The sequence below is a fragment of the Dermacentor albipictus genome, unplaced genomic scaffold, assembly GCF_038994185.2.
Source record: "Dermacentor albipictus isolate Rhodes 1998 colony unplaced genomic scaffold, USDA_Dalb.pri_finalv2 scaffold_98, whole genome shotgun sequence".
NCBI classification, from domain to species: Eukaryota; Metazoa; Arthropoda; class Arachnida; order Ixodida; family Ixodidae; genus Dermacentor; species Dermacentor albipictus.
This window is the reverse complement of record NW_027225652.1, coordinates 212,800-239,766: the sequence shown is the minus strand read 5'-3', so window position 1 is coordinate 239,766 and position 26,967 is coordinate 212,800. Positions and strand designations below refer to the sequence as shown.

Sequence of the window (26,967 nt, the reverse complement as noted above, 5' to 3'; positions counted from 1 at the left end):
CAGCATTGGCCAACGCGCGTACCTTCACTCGCGCCAGATTTTCGTTTCGCCGCGATTCGTTGGTTTCGCGCCAAGGGGCATTTTAGAAAAGGAACAATGCAATTAGCGCTTTTTGCAGTTGTCATGTTGTCATGTTGATTGTGCTGTAGTGCCCTGTCCGTGTTGCTTCTGCGTGCGATTTGGCATCACCACGTTGACACATCGTAATACTAATCAGGTATGTTTTGTGACCTGCGTCTTTTATTGAGCGCAAGTTTTCTTAAGTGTTGGCTTCATGTATGCCGTCTTTTCTTGTGCAGCTGATGGTCAACTTAGCTCGCCGTAGATCTGCAGTTCAAGCAGCTTCAACGATTCTTGCGTCGTGTGACGTGCTACTTTCTCCCAGGTAATTTTGTGTGTTCCATCGTGTCCAAATCGTCGCTTGAAAACGCGGAGGATCTAATCGAGTAGGCAATACGCACGTGGCGCATTGTAGAGCGCTTATCGTTTTCTTTTCTGCAGGTCGGCGCTTGTTCCTGACGTCTTAACTTGATTTTCACTGTACATAAGAACGCACATCGCATCTTTTCCTCCAGTAACGTGTGCGACGCTTCAGGTATGACGGACGCAATTGTGCAGTCACGTCTTTTAATGGGCGAAGTTCTGATAGGTGTAGAAGTCGCTGGGCGCCGCAGTGCTGAACTAAGTGTCACAAGCTATAGCGGCTGGGCGTAATTATGTTTCTGCAGTCGTGTTATTTTACTAGTTTACGTGTCATTATTTCGTATTGTTGGCGGCTCCGCCAGGACACCAAAGCGGCAACGGGAACACCGAAGCTAGAACCCGACCGGCCTACAATGTGGCCTCTGTTTGCAGGTTACATATGTCCTTCTGGGGCAGTACTTGTAAAAAATCCAGTCTGCCACCGCGACGAAAAAAAGTATTTAGCAACGAAAAAGGCACCCCGCGGCTTCTACAGCACCAGTCACAACCATGCCTTTGAATGTGTGGCGTGTAGGACAGATAAGTTTGTGCACATTTTTCAGCAGAGTGGTTGGTTCCTGTTGTACATAATATGTAAGGCTATAAATTTGGCTTTAGCTGACAAGTGATGAATGTACCACAGCAGCTGTGGCTCCACTCAAATGTAGGCATTTATGTCGTGCTTTCCTCAGCAATCATCATTGTCAATTGCACACAGCGTCGCTTGTTGCCCGCAGCAATGCTCCAACCGTGCCTTCAAGCCACCATAGCACAGTTTTGCACTCTCTGACCTTTGTTGTGCAAAGAACAGTGACATAGTATGAAGGTACCACTGTGTTCTGCCAAGCAACAGAACACTCAGTGTATTAATAAATGAAAATAGGGGCATTGTACAGCTTTCATCTTCCAAGAGCTTTTTCAACAGGAACTGTTCATTGAGTATGACAACAAAGAATGCACATATAAGAATCACCGTAGACCGCTGTGGGAGCAGTACCATGTGCACGAAAACATAAGTACCCAGGCATACATGCTGCTCTAGTCGTTAAAAGTTGTCCCCTTGCAAACAGATAAGGTTGCATAATTGGCTGAAGTCACAACCTGCAGTTTTCACCTCTTGAGGACTCTGAAGGCAAGTCGGCATGCTGCCGTTGCTTTCATAGACTATGATGTTGATCTGCTACAGTTCATTTGTGTGACAAGACACCAATTACACAACCGTGTTTGAATGAGCAGCAGCAAGCATTGGAACCACTTCCAATAATATAACACCGAGCTAGAAGCAAGGCATTCTATGTGAAAGAAAGCAGTATAGAACGTAGAATAATCAAATAAATGCAATGTGCATCAGATGTGCTAACCAGCTCTGCTGCAGTCACTCTTTGAAACAGCATTTCAGATGTGATGGAGCACAGGAAGCATCACTGTGTTGATGTTTAGCCAATGAGCAGTGTACCTTGTAAGGAAAAGCAACATCACACAGCAGCAGATGATGCGTGAATGCAGCTTGGCATACACTCCTGCAGTTTGCATACTTTTGCTCACGGGTGCACATTTGGTATAACATGTGCATCTATATAAAGCATGATACATATTCTTACCTAGGCCAACACTACCTGTCTTCTGTTCTTTGTTAGAGAAATGACTGCTTATTTGAGAATACCGATAAAATTAGTCGCCATATTATGGCGGCTTCCCACATCCACCAGATGCCCAAACTTTGAGTCAGCCTTCAATTACATTTACGGAGAAAAAAGCTTCCACATCTAAGCTAATGTGACCCAGCTCACACTAGTAGATTTAATGTCATGTGTGTCTAATGACATCTGCATGTAATGTCACTAGTCAGTTGCTACATGTGGATGTTGTGGTCTCCTGTGTTGGATTACGGCTAGGTTTTGGGTCATTTGAATCAGGGCGCCACTCAGCGCCAAACGCTGTAAGTTGCCTGCTGCATTTCCCCTCGCTGTAATAAAATCATTCTCGGTCTGGTCCCCAACTGAAGCAGTCCGGCTCTATCTTGAGGCGCTGCACGCATGACGTTCAGACCTCATGCCATAGGTCCTTCATCCGGCCGCCCCGTCGAAGCCACAACAGATGTACCATTAAAGAAAATTGAATTTGGAAACAACTCATTTTGCTGAATCAGTTCGAATACGCTTGTGTACCGGATGAGTTTTCTCACTGAAGAGAGGCTGCAAACAAACAAAATAATAAAAAGTAAGCAGATAATTATAGCAATTGTTGCTTTCAATTTTCACTGTTTTGTTTCTTGTTCTTTCATTTTTTAAGGGTAACAAAACACTACAGTTAATTGTTCCCAAAATTTTTAGTATTCTCATTTCCAGCAACATTGCCAAGCGCATTTTAGACTGTGTTTAGCACCATGTCATAAGTGCAATCTGCACGAGGACAGAAATGAGAAATGTATTAAAAGATTTGCAGATAAAAATTGCCACGTAGTGGTGGAATAGCTGTGCCAATTGATCGAAATTATGCCAAGGGCGGACTTCTGTGCTATTCTGCTCCAAAAAATAATTTTGGCGTGAAATTGTGCCATGCCTGTACCTAAAGAAGTATAAGAACAAGAGCTCCCTACTGTTGATGCTGCCGTCATAATAAAACTGAAACCAGTACATAAATCATGAAGTTAATGGAGCAGCCACAACCACAGATATAGCGGAAGCGATAGGTTCTCAATTCACTGTTTCCATGCTGTTTGTATTGCCTATATTTCTGGCTGATGTTCCATTGTGCTACATTCCAAAAACACTGGTTACAATGTGCGGCTGTACTGCTCTTTTTTTTTCTGTTCCCTTCGTGCAGCACTGCAGCATTCCTCGTACTAGTGTTGCACGGAGCTTACTCAAGGATGATGTCGGTTCGAAAAGGATTCTCGGATAATGTCCAGTTGCACAGTATTTAGTATTGTTATTGGCGGTGCGACTTTAAAAAAATATATTGTAGTACATCTACTCAACTGCTGACATGTATTTGCTTATGAATAAGGACCTTCTTAGCGACCCTGCATGATTAGGGAAGCAGATGTTGTGGTTGCAATATCATCAGCTTTGGTGTGTTGCAGTGTACGGTTATGGAGAAAGAAAATGTGCACATTAGAAGACACCTGTGGGCATCTTCCCTTTAGCTTTGGTTTAAGCGGGCATGCCTTAGGATGTGGTCTTTCTGAAGTGCTCTAGTTCGGCATATTTTTTTGTGCTTCTTTGCTTAATGCATGCCATATGTGCAGCGCCTATTGCAAGCCTAAATTGTAGAAGCGCCTCTACAATGCAATATGCATGTAGGGAACACATTATAATAAGCATAAATTATACTACTATGGTAATTTCTAGTCGAAATGTCTTATTGGTGGACATAAAGCCAACTTCTATATTTATTGACTAGTTCAGTTAAAATTGACACAGTATGTGCCATATAGATATGTTTGACACTGTGCCAAAAGTGCTTGTTGCTGCGCCAGGACCTGTGCCAAAATTTTAAATGGCTGTTCTGCTGCTGTGTCATGCTAAAAAATATTTTTTTGTGAAAGACGCGTATATTTTAAAACATTTTGCACATACACAAACTTTTCTGTACCTCCTAGTCTTTGACAAATTGTGATTGCCATCATCTGCAAATGACACATTCATATTCAGTGTCAATATTCTGCCATGTAGCAGCACACAGTATTTAGTGTCATTTGATGGATAGAATGTCGTTAGATAAAAATGGCATGAAGTCTCCCCTTATGACAGGGGTATAATTGTGTGGGGAGTTGTAGCACTGTTTGGTTTTCCTTTAATGTTTTCCTTATGTTGATCGTTATGAGAGGTGTCAGTACGTGCCTTGTATGATCTTTTTTGAGTATATGACTTTACATTTCCTAAGGCAGCAATGCACCATGGCGAAGCATGCTGCACTAAGGGCTTAGGGCATCACGTAGCTCAGTGGGCCAGTGTATTTTCACTGTAAAGAAGCTGATGATTGAAAGCACAGAAGGTATGTGTATGAAATGGCCAAACCCACTTCTTGAGAGTTTCACGTTAGTGCTCTGGCCATGGATTGTGCATTGCAGCTCATATTGAACATGATAGTAAATCATGGTTTGTGTGTCTTAACCTTGGAGAAAGTAGTATTTGAGGAGAAGAATCTGCTAGGCAGTGACATTGCATTCGGATGGCCCTATAAAGTCACGGTCAGGTGAGGAGGAAAAGACAGTTTGTGCCACAGTACGACAGATGACGCATCGGGCATGTTGGGATCATTTACGTGTTCTTCTACGTATGGGACACACAAAAACTGTGGTATCGTATCATATATTGTAAATTTTCTGAGATTTCATTTTGTAACATCAGTAAATAGAAGTAGTGGACATTTTAGCAGCGGCTATTAAGGAATACTGTCGTAGTTACGTGCCGTATTGCAGTTGGAACCGGCTACTAGTAGTAGTCCCGGAGCAGACGACGTCTGCCAATGATGCCACAGTTCACTCGCTCTCATTCAGTTGCCCACAGGACACAGAAGTAGGCATAGTGCTGTCCTTCAGTGATTGAGATAGTTCATCTTTTTGCCAGTTAAGTGTGGCTGAATATATGTATTTCAGCCCTTCGCAGTGCATAGTGAGTCTTGTGGATTTCGCAAGCCCTCACAGGTGTGTTGGATCATAATGTTAAACTACCTTCATGCTAACAGAAGGGTATCTAAACATTGTCATTAGAGAACATTACATTGTTTTATCTTATGTCTGCAGTGCACTTGGGTGTAATCTGACTGCAAAGCCTCATAATAATCAGTATCTGTTGCAAACAGTGTATATTCGTCAGTCTGCTTTCATGTGACGAAGATGGAAATGAGTGCAGAAAATAGAAACTTAGTCAAGCTTATTAAATCTGGAGTATTTAATGGGTGCAATAGTTTTACAAAAGAATTTGCTTTTTCTATTGTAGCACCATCATCAGTGATGCAAGATGAACACTTGCCGCCTCTGTACAAAAACTTTTACAACCTTCAAGTCCTACTTTGAACATTTCGCCTTCCACAGTAGCTTGGTGGACGGTGCCTTATGCCACGTCAAGGAGTGCCATGCTGTTTTGAAAACCTACGGGAGCTTCAGGCAACATATCTCGAGGCATCACAGGAACCAAATCAGCGAGCGCCAGCGACACTCCAATACTTATCAGTGTACTGTGTCGCAATGTGGGAGACTACAGACCACTCGCACAGACTTTATTTCGCACATTGTTAACCACTTTAACAGTGGTTTGAATTGCCTTTCTTGTCCGTTTGAAGGTTGTACAAGTGTACTGCGTTCTGGTGCATCATTTCGGACGCATGTGTGTAGAAGCCACAATGCAAAGAGTGCTTTAGAGCACACGCAGGCAACAAACCTAAGCCCTGAACTGGAAGACCAAATGGTTTTCGGTAATCAAGTAATGGATCTTTCGGATGAAAGTTCAAAGGATGGTTCTTGTGGGGAACCCAGTGCGCATAGTTCTGAACATGACCTTTACACAGAGAATTTTGCTTTGTTACTTCTCAAACTTGAGTGCAAGCACCATGTGCCAGCTAGAACTGTGCAATATATTGCAGAAGGCATAAAAAACCTCCATAGGTTGAGCCAGGATGTATCACTGAAAGAGGTAGCCGCAATAGTTCCACAAGAGACGTTTGCTGCAGTGCAGTCTCATCTTGCTAATGACAACCTCAACACAGCATCGCAAACACTGGCTTCATGTTATCAACGGTACAAGTACTACAAAAATAAGTTTTGTTATGTGAGCCCATCTGAGATTCATTTAGGCCTCAACAGGCAAAACAGTGCTTCCATTTGCCACTATGTGCAAGTAGCAGACCTTATACAATTCTTGTGGCACTTTTCACCTGCAAGCAAGCAGTTACCTACCTCTCGGACTATGTCTGATGACTGTTTCAGTGACTTTACTTTGTGCCAACCTTTCAGAGAACAAGAGAATGTGATACAAATCATACTGTACCAAGATGAATTTGAAATTGTAAATCCGTTGGGATCAGCAAAAGGAAATTTCAAGTTACTTGGTGTGTACGTGACACTAGGCAATTTGCCTCTGCATTGTAGATCAAATGTGGAAAACTTGCAGCTGGTGATGCTTTGTCGCAACAAAGATATAAGAGAGTTTGGGCTAAACATAGTTTTGCAGCCTTTGGTGAAGGATTTGGTCAGTCTTGAAAGATCAGGATTGTCAATTGATGAGGTTCACTATGCTGTGCGCCTCAGTTTCATTGCAGGTGACAATCTTGGAAGCCACATGGTGGGAGGCTTTACACAGAACTTTAGCACATCCATGTACTTTTGCAGATTTTGCCTTGTGACCCGCGCAGAGTTTGAGCAGGTGCCTAATGCAGTTGGTGAACGTCGTACCCCCCAAAATTATAATGAAAGTTTAGGCCGCCTTGCCAATGGAAATGGTGTGCAGAGCGACTGTGGTTTGACTGGAAATTCTCCTTTCCATGCTCTAAAACACTTTCATGTTTGCAACCCAGGTTTGCCGCCATGCATTGGCCATGACCTTATTGAAGGTGTGGTGCAATATGATTTGGCTTTATGCATTCGTTACTTTGTGAACGAAGGCTGGTTCACATATGGCTACTTGAACAACAGAATCGCTACTATGAAGCTTAATGCTCATGACTTGCGTAACAAGCCTGCTAAAGTATCCCACAACAGTAACAAACTTGGAGGCCACGCACTCCAGAACTGGACTTTGCTGAGATTATTTCCTGTCTACTTGGGCAGCAAAGTAGTAGACATGAATGATGCTGTTTGGAAGCTTGTCATCACGTTGATGCAAATAGTAGACCTTCTAATGGCTCCAAAGATAACAGCTGCCCAGGTTGCATATATGAAAGTGCTGATTGAAGACTATGTTGTTTCTCGCTGTGAACTGTTTCCCAGAGACAAACTCAGGCCAAAGCACCATAACATGTTGCATTACAGTGAACTCTTGCAGCACTTCGGCCCACTTTGTCATGTGTGGACGATGAGGTTCGAAAGTAAGCATCAGTACTTTAAAGAATGTATTCGATCTGTCAGGAACTACAAGAACGTCACCAAGACACTGAGTGAACGGCATCAGCTTTTTCAGTCATTCTTGGCGGCACGTGGCTTATTTTGTATTGCCAGTCAGTTCACAGCGATGAGCATGTCCGAGCAGTTGAAAGCACTCGGCAGTTTGAAGAGAAAAGACTTCTCTGATGACTGTGTGCTGCTAAAGAAAGCTACAGTAGAGGGCTACACTTATGCATGTAATGATTATGTGCTTGTCTCAGGCACACGATTCAGTGTAGTGTTTGGTTCTGTGATTGCCATTGTTAAAGACCAGAGTGAAGCGGTAGCCTTGTTGCTTCGACACACACCTGCAGCACTTTTACCTGGCCTTGAACTGTATGGTCTGCAAAACTCAACAGAGGAAACAGTTCTTTTGCATGCACATGAACTTCTTGACAGAACAGCATACCAGCCATACTCGTTTAATGGCAATTCTGTTGTGAGATTGAATTTTTCCTTCTGTGAAAAACTCTGAGCATCATTACCTGTTAAAGGGGCATTAAACAGAAAATTAAGTTCAGCTCTATCAGTAAGTTACGCTTCTACAATGCCAAAAAAAGCCAATTGCTGCGAGAGGCAAGCCAGAATAGACGCAAAAACAATGGGTGGTGTTTCCACGCCATCTTGCTGTGACGTCATGGGTTTAGATTACGTTTACTCAGGACTAGTTCATTTTTCATTGGTGAAAATGAACTACAATGTATTCTAAGCTAGCCAAAGATTGAACATAACAAGTTTTGCTATTCTACGGTGGCTGTAATGTGGGAAGATACTTGCCAACTGTAAAGTGGACGAAGTTCAGTCGAGGAGTTGGGTGGAGAGAAGGGAAAGGGGGCGGCTGGTGACAGCCAACTCTGTCAGGTCCAGGAGCCACCAGTATGTACATGCAGCAAAGTTGATCAAATTTTTGCAGTTCTACCGTGTTATAATTTACAACAAAGATGCAGTATAGTTGCCTGGCGAACACAGCTGTCAATGCAGATGGAGGTACTGCGAATGGTTAGGGCCTGCAACAGAATTTGCACCACAACAAAGACAAAACCTTTATGCTTATTGGAATGCAACAGAAGACCAAGCAGAAGCATGTGGAAATGAGCTGGTGGGCATTATAAAAAGGAACTCTGGTCTATCTTAATATTGTTGTTCAGCAGAAAAAGCAAGCATTTTGGGACAGTTTGCAGCTTTAAACCCGTGACATCAAACTGGCATATCGACATAGGGGTTTTGGATTGAAAATCAAAAAGTTCAATCAAAATCATTGTTTGGGTTTTATTTTTTCATATATCAATGATCCTCCTGCTGCAAAATTAATGCAATTGGTTATGGAAGTATTAATCAGCGTAGAGTGTTTTGTTGTTTCTCTTCAATATCCCTTAAGACCCTCTGTACTGTTATTGTACCGATTGCTTTGTATTGTCCTTCCTGTGGCTGTGTTTATGTTTCTCGTTTTCAAAAACTGGTTTTAGTTTGAAGAAGTAGGGGTCTTGTGAAAATGCAATAACAATCTTCTTTCTTTTGCATTTGCACTTTGTGTCTCAAATAAAATGTTCTTTAGTTCAAGCATGGCTTTGTTTTGCTGCATTAAACAGAATGCTTCCACATGGGATACAGCTTCTGAGCAGCTGAAACACAGCAATATTCCCAAATGAAAGACTGAATTTATTTATAAATGTAACTGCTGCTTCAACTACTGCAGGAGAAATGCCCCTCCTAAAGATATGGAATGCAGACTGCAGTGTGAAAAAAATGGCACAAGCAAGCACACTTGTAGAAGTGCTAGCACAGGCAGAGGAGAAAGGAATTTGCAAGTCGGAAAATGCAAAGGTAACACTCGTGCTTCGTCTAGGTATCAGCGTTGTAGGTCTTTGCTATGCACGGATCCCTTATCTTCAGTCACGTGCCAGCAGCTTGGGTGCACAGCTTTATTTTTTCTTTGTGGCACTGGCTACTTCATTCCACTTGGCAACCAAGGGGTGTAGGGGCTCTGTAGCTAAAGTGAACTAATGATTTGCCCTTGTTTTCATGGGCAGTAATGACTGATTAATGAAGTTACCCATTTCCAGCATTTGAATGTGTGAAAATCATTGTAAAAATATGACCTTTACATTGGTATCATCATCATGGATTGGCAAAGTAATTAAGATCCAATTTTCTAGTTTTGTTTTCACAAGAAACAGCTAAGCCTGTTGTCTGTGCTTTATTCAGTACCAAAGGTCTTTTTGACCCATCACAAGTTGCATGTAAAGAACCTCTCACCCCTTTTATACCTGACGGCGAATTTTCTTTCACTGCAGAAGCTGGAGTACTGTATTTTCTTGTAAATAATGCGACCATGACTATAATGTGAGGGGGGACTTGCGATCACAGAAAAATAAACGGAATATATATTGTAATTATCATGTAGTGATGCTGGCACAGAAAGAGGAATGGTGCCTAAGAACAGGTGCCTGTAAGACATCGTCCTCCATGGCACCAAGGATATTGACAGGCAGCACCTCGGAATAGGGATGGCCGATTAATTTTTATGTGATTATCGATTAATCATTCATCATCATAGCCTTCAATCGATCAATTGTGTACAATGCACGGTATTTAATTGATTAACTAAGTAATCAAAGTTCTTGCCAGGCACTTTTAAAAATGTTGAAGCATGGTTATATACTTTTGTAAGACCCTGTTTTAATGTTTGAGAGGTGGAACAAAGTTCGAAACATGAGTGTATAAACGTTTAATAAAGGACAATCTTTAACTTGTTAAAGTCTAATATAGTTTACACTAGTGGCGTTGGAAAAGAACAGTATATATTAAAGAATATCACTTAGGGCAGAATTAAATAACATACATGGCTCTAGTGAATCTTTGTATAGTGCAGTTAAACAACAAATAAAAAAAAGATGGCAAAAGTGAAAATTGAAGTCCAACTGAATTATGCAAAAAAATTGCTATACACAGGAGGAAAAAAAATTACTGGTTTAACATTTTAAACCACATGCTCTATTCTACATAAAGTAATGTCAATTGGCTGGGAGTTTAGGGTGAAACTGACATGTTATTTTAATGGTCACACAAGCAGCATATTAGATTGATGCTTGTAAGCTGTAGATTTGCTGGAATCGACATGAACCCCATCGCTATGTGAAACATGCTCCAAACTGGCGTGCATGCTGTGGCACGTCTTTAGTGGACTGGGAGTGGCACAACAATGAATGACTGGGTTGCTATAGTAGGCCATGAATTGCGAGGGCATTTCAAGCCTCCGGCTTAGGGCAGCATGGTGGCATGTGCAATGAGGGAGCAGAGAGGGGAAGTGCTCGGCATCACTCGGGACCCGGAATAAAAGTCGACAGTCGCTCTACCACAGCTGCACAGTCTCTTTTCATGCGCCAGCATTCCAGTACGATTTCGAAATTTTCACGCCACTCCTGTCTAACTCTAGAAAACGATTACTCGAACTAGCCTAATCAATTAAGTTGATTAAATGAAAGGTGGACATCGATGAAGAATAATAATTTTGTAATTTTGTGAGATACATTTAATCTGTTAAACATTCATCAATATTGCCAACCCTACTTTAGTAGTGCCTGCATATGAGCATGCAGCAGCAATCATTGTGGTGTCTAGTGGTTTGGCTACTGCAATTTGAAGCGCCAGAAAGAATAAAGAGCATATTTGCATGACAAGCTCGAATATAATGTGATGCATGTTCTGAGGCCACAAATTTGGAAGATAAAAGTTTTTATAGTGTAACAATTACGGCAAAATAACCTTGCCTGATCGCTGGGATTGCGTATTTGTGCACGAATTGGTGAAGCTATCATATGGTCATACGTGTAACAAGATAATGCCACTACCTTTAAACAGGTTTTTTTGAAAGACTGGACTCTTCTTGAAGAAGATGTCTTTCAAGATGTATTGAAGGAGCTCCCTCTGGATGACAGGATCTTTATAGTTGCTGAAGTTATACCACCAGTGGGGCATGATTCTTCAGGTAAGATGTGTAATTGTTTTTTGTTTATAAATTATGTGTACTATATGATAGACTGTTGCATTTTGACATTATTCCTAGAAGAGCAGAGTGCTTGGCTACTTGGCACACAATGATACTTGAGGAAACCAGCGAAAAAATGACACACAAACATGAAGGTGGCTCGCAGTTTCTTCAAGTATCAGTATGAACCAACTGGCCCAGGAAGCAGCACTTCTTGGTACACAACTTTTTGTCACATTTAGAGATGGGCAACAGAGACATAACCGGACAAGTACATTTCTACAAGTGAAAGTATTTAATGAAAACGATGCATAAGCAAGCGGCTCTGTTGAAATCCAGAGAATTAGTGCGCATGCAAATACAAGCTGAATACAAACTGACTGAGCAACCATCTAAAGTGCCACGTTTGAAATCTGTCCCCTTGAACCAGTGAATTAATGGGCTTGCCAATAGTGCATTGTATCGGTAATAAATGTGTAATGTGCAGGCTAGTTTTCATTTGCATATCTTATGCCTGAAAAAATTATCAGAAGCAGTGGTTGAGCGACACATGTGAAATCTACAAGGATACAAAACTTACAGGTGTGGTGCTCCTTTAAGACTTGAAGCCATTGTCACACAAATTAAACGACACAAGGAACAAAAGGCTGGACACCTCTGCCACTACATTCACAACTGATTTATTACTAGAGGCTGGAAGAGAAAACAATAAAGTGTGCATGCACAGTGGTTCTACATGGCAGTGAGCAAAAAAAGATGGCTTTTCTTAATTACCTTGATGAACCCGTTCACATGCACATTTTATTGTGTGTTCTCTTCTAGCCTCTAGGATAAACAGCTGTGGCGTCCAGTCTTTTTGTTCGTAATGTCTTGCTTGATTTACGCCATGATGGTTTCATCAAGTTTCTAACTACTCCAAGAACAAGTTATTTTTAGTTTCCTTCAAGACTGTTTACATTTCTTTGGTAAAAGGGGGTTGAGCAATTGCAATTGAAATAAATGACAGTATTCGCTTTTTTAATTTCATGCCCAAATGCAAGCAATGATGTCATCGTGGTCTTAAATACTTGGTCTATTCTTATGCAGGAAAATTTTGAAAATAATTATATTCTCGGATTTCACACGCCAAAACCATGCTATGATTATAACGCATGCTGCATAGGGGGACTCCAGTTGAATTTTGACCCAATGGGTATCATTAATTGCAGAAAAGGTTCCTGAAATTCCTGGATTTGTTACACTCAGATCCAATGTAATTGAACAATATCTAGCACCTTTCTGTTTTTGGTTCATGGTGGGATGGGAATTCAGGTCAGGACAGAACACAGTGGGCTCTTGCATGAAAGCTTATTGAACATATTGCTTGAAAAAGATCATTGGGGGCATGCACTGAGAACAAAATAAGGGAAAATGGCATGTCAGAATCATCAATGGACTGTTTGCAAGGAAATTTGACAGCAGTGATCTATTGCAGCGAGCATGGTAAAGCAACTATATAAACACACTACTTAAAGGTTGTCTGAATGCTTGGTGTACACTAAGGTTACTCAAATGCAACTGCCCAACCCTGATGTAACCAAAGTGGTTTCATGGAATATGCTCTCTTCAATTTGATTTTGCGTGCATGAACATCAGTTCTGACAAATAAAGTACAGTCACATTCTTTGTACAGACAGGTATGTGATGGCCATGACCATCATTCTACAGTGCTCAGTGTTTACCCAGGATGAGTTAGTGGGCTGTCTGGTCAATGTATAAATTGTAAAACCTTGCAGAATCTTGTGCATTACTTTTGGGGCACAACAGATGACTGTGTTGATGTCTATAGGCTGGCATTTCATTTTATACTTTCTCTAGGGCACACAACCTACATAAATTGAAAGGCGCTGTAAAAACGAAGTTAAATCAATGCTTGTATGCAGCCACTTTTGAAGTTGGTGGGAAGTACTTTATTGTGCAGCATTAAACCACATTGGGCTAATTTTTCTTAGAATCGCCGGGTCGACAAGTTCAAATTTTCAGTGCATTTACACAAGACACAAAAATGAATAAAGAATCAGTCCTGAGTTTTCACTTTATGCCCTGCGAGAGTGGCATGGTGTTCCTGACTCGCCACTGCCATGATTACAGGCTTAAAAGCCACTCAGTATCATTGAAGGCTCGGTACAAACTTCTCTGTGCACTGTAAGCAATGCAGCTGCACTCTGTTGCTTCAGAAAGCCTGTTGATGTGTAGAAGTACTGTGCGTAAAGCCCAAAGTCTTGCAGCTGCTTATATTTCACACATCAGGAGGGTATTCTGAAAATGTCCACCAAGTGAAATGTCTATTTCAGCTGCCACTGATTGCTGGAGCTGAACAAGTGAGAAGGAAACTTGCTGTGGGTGCCTGTTTCCTTCTCTCTGGCACCCCAGTCCAGCCAATCAGCACGTCAGCAGCAGCTAAAACGTACATTTCTACTAGATAGACATTTAAGAAATACTACCGCCTCTTCCCCCACCCCCCTTGTGCCAGTACAGCTTTGGCGCATTGACAGGTTTGCATTTTCCATTACTTTAGGTATCTCGCAAGCCGACTGCGTGACAATTTTTGAAGAAGAAGTGAGCACACCCCAGTTCAACTTTCATTTTGAGAGGCTGCCAAGAAGTGTTCAAGTCGCATTAGAGGCACCTCAGGCACTTCCTCCCGGAGAAAGGAGAGATCTTGTAAGGTGCATTGCGCATGACATGATGCAGGTTTCACCACGGCCTAGGAGAGAGTTCATCCGCAGTGTTGCTGATACCGTGGTAAAGCGGTTTCCTGCTTGCCTTCAGGACCGCACAGTCAGTGGCAAGGTGTTTGGTCGAGGATATGATTCCCTGTTCCAGCAACTTGAGAACAGAGTAGAGAATTTGGGCCGTGTGAAACAGCAGGAATTGCCATCATGCGTGAAGACCAAGAAGTACTCATATGGCTGTGCCAATTGGCAGCCAGTGTGCTTGCAACCAGTCGAAACCGTAGCTGAAAAAATCCAGTTTCTTAAAGGGGAGGCCCAGAAGACACTGCGAGACATAGATGTACCCTTGGCACAGACCTGTATGGATGCAACCTACAGTGAACAACGAAGGTTCATAAATTCTGATGCACCAGTCCATAGCATGGCAGAAGTCAGAGAGGAGTGGCCATTGCTCTTCCACAAGTACTTTTTCTACAAGCATGCCTGTCAGCTCCTTGGCAAAAATATGAGGGTAAGAGCTCCTTCTAATGGCAAATACTTATGTCTATGCATTACCAGTGTTTGCTACATACATTGAAAAGCACTCCTTAAGACAATTAAGGTCAGACAAAAGAAATGGCCTCTAGAAGGAAAGTCTGAAATGTTATCCGAAATAGCAGCACATGGTCTTATTGCGTCTTCTTTTCGCTACTTATTGTGCTTACTGTAGAGGGACGCTAATAAAGGGAAAAATCAGACATCCAACCGTTCGTAGCAATTGCTACAAAGGAGGAACACTGAAACAGTTTTCATGGCTATGTAGAAGTGAACTGAGTCGTAGGGTAGATCTCTGTGTTCATCGATATACAAAGTTAGGTGCTCTGCGTAAACCGTGTAATTTATTGAGTTTGAAGCACCTGCATTCCATGTAGACTGGGATTGTAGTGATGTCACTTTGGTGAGCAATCTGATTGGCTTCCCGTGTGATGTAGGGAATACTTCACTGAAGCATATTTTTAATATCAAATGCTATATATTGAGTCGTCTCTTCAAGTCAGTGGCATATTTCTGCTTTGAGAATGTGGATAGCTTGTACACATGAACTTGAACATGCATGTGAGGGATGTAGTAGAATGAAGAGCTTTCTGCGAAAAGCAGGGCTTTTTGGAAGCTTTGTGTGGCTACATGGAGAAAGGCAAGGGATGAAAGAGAATGCAGCAAAGATTAACAATGACATGGTAGCAAGGACACCTGATGGAACATAGAGGATTTCTTATGTGAATGTAGGTGCAACGATATCTTCAGCGACAAAAGCATTAAAGGGGCCTTGAACCACCCCACGGGCTTGGTGAAATAACATAGTGCGCAGATAGCATACGCTGTTCTGAACATCTCAGCCAAGTTCTGCTGTCGTACGCGGTCCGTGGAGCTCTCAAGCGGAGCGCGAAGTCAGAGCTCCACGGACCGCGAAGTCACCTTTTTCTCAAACGCTCTCGTTTCAAAAACCTCATGCTCCTCGTACTTTTCTGTATGCTCTATTTCGTCAGGACAGCTGCGTTTGGCTTACGTTTAGCGCGGCATAGGCACGAAATCAGGAATTGGAACTGCGCACCACAGTGGGACGTCTCTGCCGCAACCTTCGCAGTGCAAGGCATTGGAGGAGGAAGGGGAGCACAGCTAAGGCCTTGTTTGATTGTCGATAACTGCGCTTCTACTGAATGCATCGAAGTACTTTTTGTGGCAGAGTGGTTCTGAAATAGCCTGTCTTCACTTCAGATGTCTTTCTCCACTTCGATAAAAAGTGGTTCAGGGCACCTTTAATGGTACTGATGCTGCATTGCACTTGCCTTGCATTGCAGGTGTGTGTAGAGGGTTATGTACAGCTACTGCATGCTGTATTAAAGGCGAGTGCTGCACATGAACTTCATTTTAAGGCCAGTATCACCACAGTAATGAAAAAAACTGCATTAAAAAGCGACATGAGAACATGCTCAGTTCAAATCAATTTAACAGACTCTCGCTTCACTGCAACTTGTTTCCAAGAAGGTGGGACAGAGGCATGGCCACTTGGCAAAATGTCAAGGGAGAATGCCGCAGCTAGAAAGAATGGTAATGTTTAATCACTTGTACTTTTATTTAATTTGATGTGCTGACATAATGTTCCTGTGAAAAAGCACTTCGTGTGATATACTTTCAAAGTGATACTTTTAGGTATAACAAAGCTGGTTTTATCATCCCTTTAACAACTTCGCTAAGCAAGAGCTCTTCCATCAAAAACTGAAACATCTGTACAGGATTATCTGGATCATAGGGAGGCGTCAGGATCTCATGTTCCAAATGGCATGAAGGAAGTAAATGCAGCGTTTTATGCAATGCATAAATGGTGTTCAGGTTTGTGGAAGGCATTCTCTGGTTTGCGTAATTCACATATGTTGGCCTTGGTGTTTGTTTATACTCTGATGCGTAACTTAAGCTGAATAGTCATATCATAAGAAGCCAAAAAACATTGACACCGAGTACAACATAGGGGAAATTACTTGTGCTTAATAAACAAAATAAAGAAACGATAAATTAATGGAAATGAAAGTGGATGAAAAAACAAATTGCCGCAGGTGGAGAACGATCCCACAACCTTCGCATTTCGCGTGTGATGCTCTACCGATTGAGCTACCGCGGTGCTGTTTCCCCATCCACTTTCTTGGGCATTTATGTGTCCTAGTAGAACCCTGGGAGTGTTAGCCAGCGCCACTGCTCACAGACCTCGGTGGCAGACATGGAACATCCTTTCTGCCGCCGGTGTCACGAGCACATGATCCTTTTGGGTGAAGGCAACCAGTTAATAAACCAACACATGCTACCTGAAGGCATTAATGTTGCCGGATTCTAATAGCTTAATACTAACTCATTGGCTACCAAAGCTGGCAAATCACTGGACCCAACAACAGGGGCACATTGCCAAAGCCACAATTTGCCAAGCTGTAGGTATGGTTGGTTTAAAATCTTATTTATAGATGGCATGACGGGTGACATGTGCTATACTTTATCAAAACTGTCAATAGGTGGCACTGAGTCTTTACACAACGGAGGTTAGATTTTCTATATTTTTATTTAGTATACGATGGGGCTACCCACAAGTAACCGGAATTATTTTTAAGTTGCTGTATATTTTTTACAAAACCTTATCACCTTGAAGGTACTCTATTACACTTAATACATTTGTCCAATCTACGATTCCATTCTTCAACACATTTTTCAAACTTGTCTGTTTTGGTGGCCTAATAGCTCCTCTAGTTTTTTCCCTCACCTCTTCTACATCGTGAAATTGCAGTCCTTTCAAGTCATTCTTGATTCCAGGAAACAAAAAAAATATATTGCATGGAGCGAGGTCAGGTGAGTAAGGGGTGTGGCCGCCTGACCTCGTTCCATGTGACTTTTTTGTGTGTTCTGAAGTGTGTGTGTTCTAAAGACTATTGACCTGGCATAGTGGTATTGCATAATGCAGCACCAACATTTTGAGCAGTTCACCTCACGTGATGCAAAATGCTAAATATATTTTTTCACTACAGTATCTAGTAACTCACATAGTACCTGTAGCAATGTCTTGGATATGAACAATATGAACACATTCTGCCGTTAAAGCAATGTCCTACTTCAAGCATGACCTAAGGTACCTGCAGTTTTTTTAATAACAACATAAGAGAACACTTGGTTCCTATGTAAGCTAATCTTCTCCTTTTGATGTTAGTTCGGTGGTGTAATTGTTTTTTCTTCCTTGAGAGCTTTTGGCAGAACTGCGAATTTTGATGACATGGTCATAGTTATTTTTGTTGGCGGCATATATTCAGTTGTTGGAAAGCATTGTCTGTTGCACATGCTTGCTTTCATACTGACTGTTTCAAATAATTATCACTGTATTTATGGCTGTTTTCTTTGCACTAACTCGCTGTGTTCTTTCTTTACTTGGGTTATGTTACTCAATTCCAGGGTATATTTGAGGAGAACCTGTCTGGCGTTGCGCCTTTGTTCATAAAACACTTGGACACTTTAACTGCACCAAGGAAAGAACTTGTGCAGTGGATGGTTAAGGTGGAACTTCAGCAGGGGAAAGGAAACCAGCATGCAAAAGAAGAAGCCACCATTCCACTATTGGCTGCCTACTTCAAGGATGATCCAGATGATCTGTTTCGTGTTCTTGAAGTAAGCAATGCTTGTTTTGTGTAATTCAATATGCACTATGCTGCTGGATTTTTAGAAACTGTTCTGTCCTAACATTTCCATTAAAATTCCTAAACAGCTAAAGTGGAACCAAAACTGCAGCAAAATTACGTTTTGGCTCAGTGAATGTGGTAGACACCAAGATACAACAGCTCAAGATCTGTCAATTGTGAAATTGTTTTTCTTCCTAATGGACAGCTATTGGCCAAGTAGCACTGTTGAAAACTCGATTCCCTCAGAGTGCAGCAAATAATTACATCGCCTGTTAATATGGCCACCACAAAATACGTTTTAGGTGTTATCAGGAGGCTAGATCTGCTAAGAGAAATAAAGGTTGTGATAACCCGAAATAACCCGCTTACTACAATGTCCCCGTGCCGTATTGTCGGTTATAACAATGAAGTCTGGCTGTTGGGTGTCCGTGCGAAAAGGTAATGAAACGCAAAATCTTTGAAAGGAAAAAAGTGATATGTGAGCCGCTGCACGATCACCTGCCACCCGAACTGCTCCATGAGAGCTGCATGCCAGCCTCGCGCTTATCTTTACTGCCGCTTCCACCCCTCCGTAGATGAATGGACCGCACCATTGCGGTCCAGTGCTTGGTTCTTTATTCTATGGCTCTCATTCTTCGCAATTCTCCGAAAGGATTAAGTCACTCGTGCTTATCTTTGTTCGTTGTATCGGTCGTTCCTGGCCACGTTGACTTGCCGCAGAAATGGAAGATGGCTGATGTGCCCACTGATCATCGGCAATGCACAATGTTGCAGGTGAAAAGGAAGCACACTGCTATAGATGTGGAAACAAAGTGCTTTTAACCGATGAGGCAATCGTTGCGAACATGCCTCTATCGGATGGCGACAGTGACAGCCACAACGGCAGCACTGATGCGGTAGGGTAGGCGACCTCAACATTGTCTGCGCGAGAGGTTCTGTAGATTATTCAGGCCCTCATGGGCTTGTTTTTGCGAGGGACCATCCGCTTCACTACATGGAGCATCTCGATGCCTTGGAGAAGGATGTCGGCAAGCTTCGCATAAAGCAAGCAAGGCTGACGGATATGCGGTTTTCCCATGCAAGCCACTGGGAAGCATGTGGAAAGATGATTGTTGCGATCTCATCCCAGCATTTCTTCTGGATTTCTCAAGCTGAGACGTTGCTGCGGCAACCTCCCTGTATCTTTTAAAAGGTGGATTTTGAGACCACCAAAGCAATGCCTCGGTTGAGCTTGCATGTCACTTGCCGCCTGTGACCTTTCTTTTGTAGTTGTTATTGCGGTGCCATTCTTGAACGCCGGCAGCCGCAGCTTGTTAGCAAGACGTGATTGTAGCATGCAGGAAGCAGAGTTAAAAAGTTAAATGAGTCAATACAGTCAGAAGCTGGATGGAGGAAGGTAGTAGGGAGAAGAACTGGCCTCCCGCCTTTACAGTTTTCTTGGAACAGCTATGCCGTCCTTCCGTCTGTTTTTTTTTTTCATGCAACCCAGTTATAGCAATAGAATTTTCATGGCACTTGATTTTTGTTATAAGTGGGTTTGACTGTACTTCAGATTTTTAATATTAAGAAGCTAGTAAAAGCCTAGTTTTGTACCATGCGAACAGGCCAGAGTGGTCACAAAACGAGACAATGTAATCAGTTGTAGTTGAACGAAGAAAGCCTCAGCCTGAAGACAACATTTTGACAATTCTCATGGTACCTGATGAAATCAAGTTCCCCTTGTCAAAATGTTGGCTCTGGCTGACACTTCCCTTGCTTGATAGTGCTCATCGCTAGTATTACCTTGGAGTTCCTAATCAGGATCACAAACATGAAATGTTTTTAAAATTTGAAGCTTTTTACTGGCACCAGCTGGCACTGAGCACCTCATTGTTTATTGTTCTTCTGGAAAATCTGTATTGCCACTCAAGAGCAGTGTGAAAGTAATTCAGTATATTCAATTGCCTGCATTTTGGAAATACACTGGGGCTGTTTGGCATATGTGTCGTCTTTTAGTTCCCACGTGCTATTCTTTCTTTTCACAGGAAGGTACAAGCATCACGGAAGTGATGGACGAGTTTCCATCTACACCAGTTGTGGTTTCATTAGGTAAGACACTAATGTTCAAAGTCTGTAATGCAGTGCAATACAGTCGCCGACCGTTTATTTGAATCTCACGGGGACTGCGAAAATGTCCAAATAAGCAGGTGTCCAGAAAAGCAGATTAAGAAAAAAAATATTCCTTTATTTCCACGCACTCATTCGGGCTCGGCAGTAGGCTTGAAGAAATCGTGAATTCGCCGTTGCAAGCTGTTCTGTTTAAGCACAATCAGATAAGCCTGAATCTCGGAGAGGGTCGTACGGTCAGTCACTGCTTGTACACACTCCGCATGCAACCGCAGCGTAGCACATGCTGCGTCATCTTCCTAATCGGAGTCATCGTCATCCGGCAGTGCAGCAAAAACTAACGAATGATCTCACTGTCGTCGAGTTCTGTGCATGTCAGTGCAGCAGTATAAGCATCTGTGAAACTCAAATGAGACGGTGTCCGGAAGCGCAATGCAACCACTGTGCAGGTCTCGGCAGAACAGTTTCAGCGTCAGCAGGGAGCACATCGGAAGGCTACAAATCCTAGCCCTCCCGGCACCCGCTTGCAGGCATGCCCCAGCGCAGTCTGAGCGGGCACTGTCGGCGCCATTAGACACCTGACATGATGTTTCCGTATGTTGCATTTCATCATCGCAACCTCGACATAGCACACAAAGCAAACATCACCACACCCTCACGCCGACACCAGTTGACAAACGAAAAACGTGGCCTACTCGCAGCGTCGTGCACGAAGGAAGAAACAAATCGGCTGCTGGATTGTCTTGACATGGATTACTAAGCTGAGACCGGAACTGCTGGAGCTACGAACCAAGCAGAAACGATGATGATGAGAGGGGATTTGCATTAGCGCCGCTTCTTGGGGGCAGCAAGGAGGCTCCGTTCAAAGCAAAAATGGCGTTCAGCAAGTCGAACCATGCACCGGTCAGAGTTGGTGCATGATGCTCTCGATTGAGTTGGCTTAAGGAGTGTCCGAAAAATCAGACAAGAGGTTGCAAGGTGTCTGAACTTTCAGCAGTTGTTATACATTATGGTCTATGGGGAGGATGGCCGTGCCGCGAAGCAGACCGAATAATCGAGCATGTCCAAATTTTTGAAGTCCGAAAAATCAGTCGGCGACTGTATGCCTTTGCAACAGCACCTGTTCTTGTAGTTTTATGTGCCGCATAATTAAGCCTGCTCGGAAGTGTGTTAACTACGAAAGTAGCAAAGCCTGTCATAAGGAAGAGTGAAACATCTTACCAAGCTCTCCAAAATAATGAGCAGACTAAGATTGTAGAAATACCTGTGTAGTTTGTAAAACATGTGCAAATGCTTCTGTCTTTCATAACTTGACTTGCAGGAAAAACAGGCGAGAGGCTTGCAGTATTTCTTTCACTTTGCTGGTAGCTTTGTAATTAAACATCTGGCGGTAAAGTTGGAGCTAATGCACTTCAGCTTGTCGTATTCCTGTGGCTATGCAATGCTTGCAGTCCTAGCCAAGGTAAACACCTTCATATGGCACTCAGATTTAAGGACTATAGGAGTGAATTTACTTATCTTTAAGGTACTTGGTTATCGTGCCATATTGTTGTATTCAACAAATATGACAGACTCAATTTTGTACATATTTGCAGAAAAAGACCCTCCAGGTATCGTAATTACTTAAAATTGGCAGCACTAGTTTGTTTGAATAAGTATTAACTGATATGACTAGCAGGTAGATGTGGTCTCCGTTGCATATTGAATATCATCTATAGAAATTTCATTGGTGCTTATAAAATGTGTATTATGTCTTGCAGGAGGCATCTTTGAGAAGAAATGTTTTGTTGTTTGCGAGCAGCAGCTGTTGTTTACGGAGAGCACTGGCTTCATAGAGGCAGCGTGTCTTGCCTTCTTATGCTACTATGTGTTTAACATGACCTATGCAAAGGGAGCAGCTACAACACTTGAGTTCATTCAGAGGTGAGTTGTGCTATTTTAGTGCGCAAGCTTTTGCCTATCTATGAAGACAAATTGTTGACATCTTTAATTATGATTGATAGGAAAATGTGGGTGTCTGGAGCAGATTAACTTTTTTTATCATCACTGAGAAAGTTTATAAGAAAGATGTACACACCCTTTTTTCTCACTGGATATTGATAATAGTGCAGCATGTTATAGAAAAGTAAACCCATTTTTTCAAATCCAGAATCTTCGGCAACCAAAGGAAACATTTGGACAGTTCATAAAAATGCGCTAAAGACAAAGACAAAAGAAACACATATGACAAAACTAGTGCTACTTCCATTTAACTTGTATTTCAAACGAACATCTGTTTATGATCTGCACCTCAGGAACATCATCCACTCATCACCATACACACTAAAGATTGTGAATGAATCGGATCATATGCACGATTGTATGGTCAATCAGTTTATGTGCCTATATACCTCAAAAGAAATGTCACTTTTTCTTGCAAAACCAAAGATGGACAGCTGATGCACTTGTCACTTGCTTTCCTTATGAAATATGCTTCAACGATTTCGTGTCGTCTTTTTGTGTATCCTTTCCACAAGAAAGCTGTGTCTCCAAGCATGGGTGTGCATGCACACTTTTTGCAATGTTCAGCCAAGTGACTATCATATCCTTTTCTAACATCATTATTGTGCTGTCTGGCCCTGTCATTGAAGCACTGGTTCGTCCTATATAAACATGTCCACAATCTAAGGCTATATGATAGACAATATCTGAAGTGCATTCAGTGTAATTAGTCCAGTGATTAGTATGAAATTGGGTTCATTTCTGGTGCTTCTTGTTTTGAAGGTTACACACTGCTGACAATTTACTAAGTGCTGAATAAACCACATTGACATTGTGTTGGTTTGCGACCTGTTTCAAGTTATCTGAAACTTTATGGAGGTATGGAATTACATGCACAGGTCTTTTGTCGCAATCTTTGGTTGGGCACTTTCTTCCCAACTCGACCAAAGCAAGGGATTGTTGAAACGTTTGGTTGTTTGAAAAGCTGGACTCTGTGGTGCTCGTTGGTTTGTCACCATGGCTTAGGGGTGTCGGAACATTCACAAGCACTAACACTTGTAAGATGTTGCAACAACTGTAGGGCAAAAGTGTTTATATCTGCAGCTAAAATCTGTTCTTGTCTAAAAACTCGCAATAATTTGGGCACTTTTGATATCTGAACTAAAATCTCTCAAATGTTTGTCATCTCATCCACTGCTGCTGTTTGGATTTGGATATGTTATAGTACAAAAAGCATTTAAGGCTTGTGAATGTGAAGTTATTCAGATCTATGGTGATAGGAGATGCTCACATTACTACTGCTTTTCTTGCAGGCAAATATGTGATATTAATCCCTGCAAGGGCAGCAGATCCCAGGGCAATGCCCGCCGTTTGGCTATTCCTACAAAGGTAGTGAAGCTGGCACAGCTTCTTCGAAAGGAATGTGAGTAGGAAGTGAATTTTTTGCTTCGTTTCTTATATACAGGACTGTTACATTATGAAATGTACACAGAAACAGACCACTGAATTTTCTATACCTTAATGGGAGCATTTAAGTTGGCTGTTTTATACCTGCCTTGCAGCAAGTAGAAACATCTCCAAAGGATTATTGTATAGTTATTAAAATGTGTCAGACAATTATTGTCATGCATAAAAGCAAAAATTCAAGCTGTAGATTTGCAACCCCTAGAGGTGCAGTTGTGGTGCCTAAAATTACCCACTGCATTGTTCTGCTGTGAATGCCTAAATTTAATCTTGAGGCCTCAAGTACAATGGCCCCTGTACCCTATGTGTGATATTAGGAGTAAAAACCTATTGTCAACAATTCTCATAACCTCAAGCCTCATCATGGTTCTTATACAGTTGAAGCCACCTATAACGATACAGGTTTTACCAATATATTTGCTATAACAATTAGAAGCTGCTGCACCATCAACTTTTGTATGTGTTCCATGATGAAATAACCCGCTTACTACAATGCCCTGATGCTGCATTATTGGTTATAATGGTGAAGTCTGGCTGCTGGGTGCCTGTGCCGAAAAGTAGTGAAATGCAAAATCCTTGAAAAGAAAAAAGAGAAAACGAGAAATTCGAGCTGCTGTATGGTGGCCCTGACAGCCGCCGCACGCTCATTTTCCAGCCTTCAAATTTTTCTCTCCCGTCGCCCTTCCACCCTGCTGAACACAAATGGGCTGTGCGCATATCTCTACGCCACACCACCCTCTGAATCACGCACAGACCGTGCCAACTGCGTTACTCCCAGATTGCTTGCTGGCTCCTCATTTAGCGCAGTTCTGTAAACAGCTTAATCGCTTGCGTTTATTTATGTTGGTTGTGTCGAAATCGTTCCTGGCTGCATGATTTCCCAGCCTCGTTTGACTAGCCGCCGAAACGGAAGGTGGCTGATCTGCCTGCCAATCATCATCAATGCACAATGTTGCAGGTGAAAAGAAAGTGCTCAGTTAGATCAGGAAACTAAAGGTTTCTAACTGATGAGGCGATCGTCGCGAACATGCTTGCATCGGATAGTGATGGTAATGACGGCAGCGGTGACATCTTAGAGCAGGCTGCCTCAACGTTGTCCTTACAAGAGGCCCAGCAGATGATTCAGTTCCTCCGGTGCTTCGTTTCCACGAGGAAGTTTCCGCTGCACTACGTGGAGCACCTGGATGCCTTGGGGAAGGATGTCGGCAAGGCTGATAGACATAGGGTTTTCTCTTGCAAGCTAGTGAGACGCTTGTGGCAATATTGCCTCAGCATTTCTTCTGGATTTCTCAAGCTGACAGGCTGCAGCGGCAACCTTCTCGCATATATTAAAGGCCCCCATTTGGTGCTACCAAAACAATGCCTCAGCGGAGCTCGCATATCGCTTGCCACCCATGGCCCCTCTTTATAGTTATATCAGTGCCATTCTTTAACGCTGACAGCCATGGCTGGCTACATGCGATCGGAGCACCTAGGAAGCAGTTAGACGAGTGAACACAGCCAGCAGCCAGATGGAGCAATGGGATGGGGAGGAGCACTGGCCTCCCCTCCATTATAGTTTCCTCACAACAGCTCTGCCAACCCCTAGTTTGCTTTCTTCATGCAACCTGGTTATACCAATGATCAATTATAACAATGGGATTTTCGTAGCACTTGAATATTGTATTAAGTGGGTTTGACCGTAATTGTTTTATAGATTTTTTTAATGTTCACTTTTGTTACCCGAAAATTTTGCACACGTCTAGCACAATTTACTTCATAAGTCGAACCTCAACTGAGCGCTTTAATTCACCTGTTGCATTTTACAAACTTTTGTATACTTATAGTGGTTCATTAATTCTTTTCAGAACCTGAATGGAACACCAGATAGTGGCCGATGTGTGCAAAAAAGATTGATTGTGTGTTATGCAGTACCTGTGATTATTTATTAATCTGTTTATGTGGGAGCTCCAGACTGGTTGGTTATGCCAGGGAAGTCCATTAGGATGGATGTGAATGGAGATAATTATGTGGTGCACTTCAGGTGCTAGTGGTGGCAGGCATAAGGATGCCTTGTATAGACTTACTGGTTATTGTATTCACTAGACGATAGGAATGTAGATTAGCAGTAAGGCTAAAGTTGGTCAAGAAATCCGACCCAAGATGGTTCGGCATAGAAGGCCCGTTTGAAAATTATCCAACCTTATTTATTTTAGAGAAGACTATATGGCACAGGTTTGCCACATCGTGTGATGTGTCTTTCAGTTGTGTTGGCTGTTGTACAGGAGCAGTTGTGTTGAGCATTGTCTTGTCCCAGTGTGATATTGAGTGAAATAAAATGGCTGGGTGAATTCAACAAAGGTACTATGTGCAATTTATGTGCAAAGCTTGGTGACAGCCAAGCAGAAAGAACTTGGAAGATCTGAACAGCTTTTTAGATGACAGTATTGTCACGAAACAGATTAAAATGGGCTAAAACTGCCCAATTAATTGATATATGTGGTTTTACATGCCAGAACGACAGTCTGATTATGAGGCACGCCGTAGTGGGGGACTGTGAAAATTTAGACCACCTGGGCTTCTTTAACATGCAGCTAAATCTAAGTACGTGGGTTTTTTCGCATTTCGCCCCATTGGAATGCAGCCACCATGGCCGAGATTTGATCCCGCGACCTCGTGCTTAGCAGCCCAACACCATTGCTACTAAGCAACCATGGCGGGTTAAAACTGATTCAAGAAAGCCCAAACATCTCGGTTGTTTTCAGAAATGTTCGTGCTACATTATGCTATACCACTAGCCTAAGGCAATAGTCCCTTGAACATGCATTGCATTCTTACATTGTTCACCCTGCATAGCCCACCATTCCTGCACACAACTTGCATGTTCCGAAAGTGTATCGCAAAAAAACTGTATATTACCATTATGGGAAAGTATGTGCTTGCTGTTGGGAGACATTTCTATGGGTGATAAGGTTATCCTAGCGAGAGGCTTGGCAAGCTATC

The 26,967-nt window shown here is 42.4% G+C and overlaps 1 protein-coding gene across 1 annotated transcript; it reads left to right on the top strand.

The window, feature by feature from the left end:
- LOC139053362 (uncharacterized) lies at positions 1–26,432 on the top strand. The gene is made up of 11 exons (XM_070530373.1): positions 1–217; positions 300–385; positions 502–595; positions 9,243–9,370; positions 11,408–11,534; positions 14,092–14,759; positions 18,212–18,424; positions 20,460–20,523; positions 22,302–22,464; positions 23,835–23,944; positions 25,833–26,432. Coding segments are annotated over exons 4-11 (1,470 nt in total). The 5' UTR covers positions 1–217; positions 300–385; positions 502–595; positions 9,243–9,247; the 3' UTR covers positions 25,835–26,432.
- The last annotated feature ends 535 nt before the right edge of the window (positions 26,433–26,967 follow it).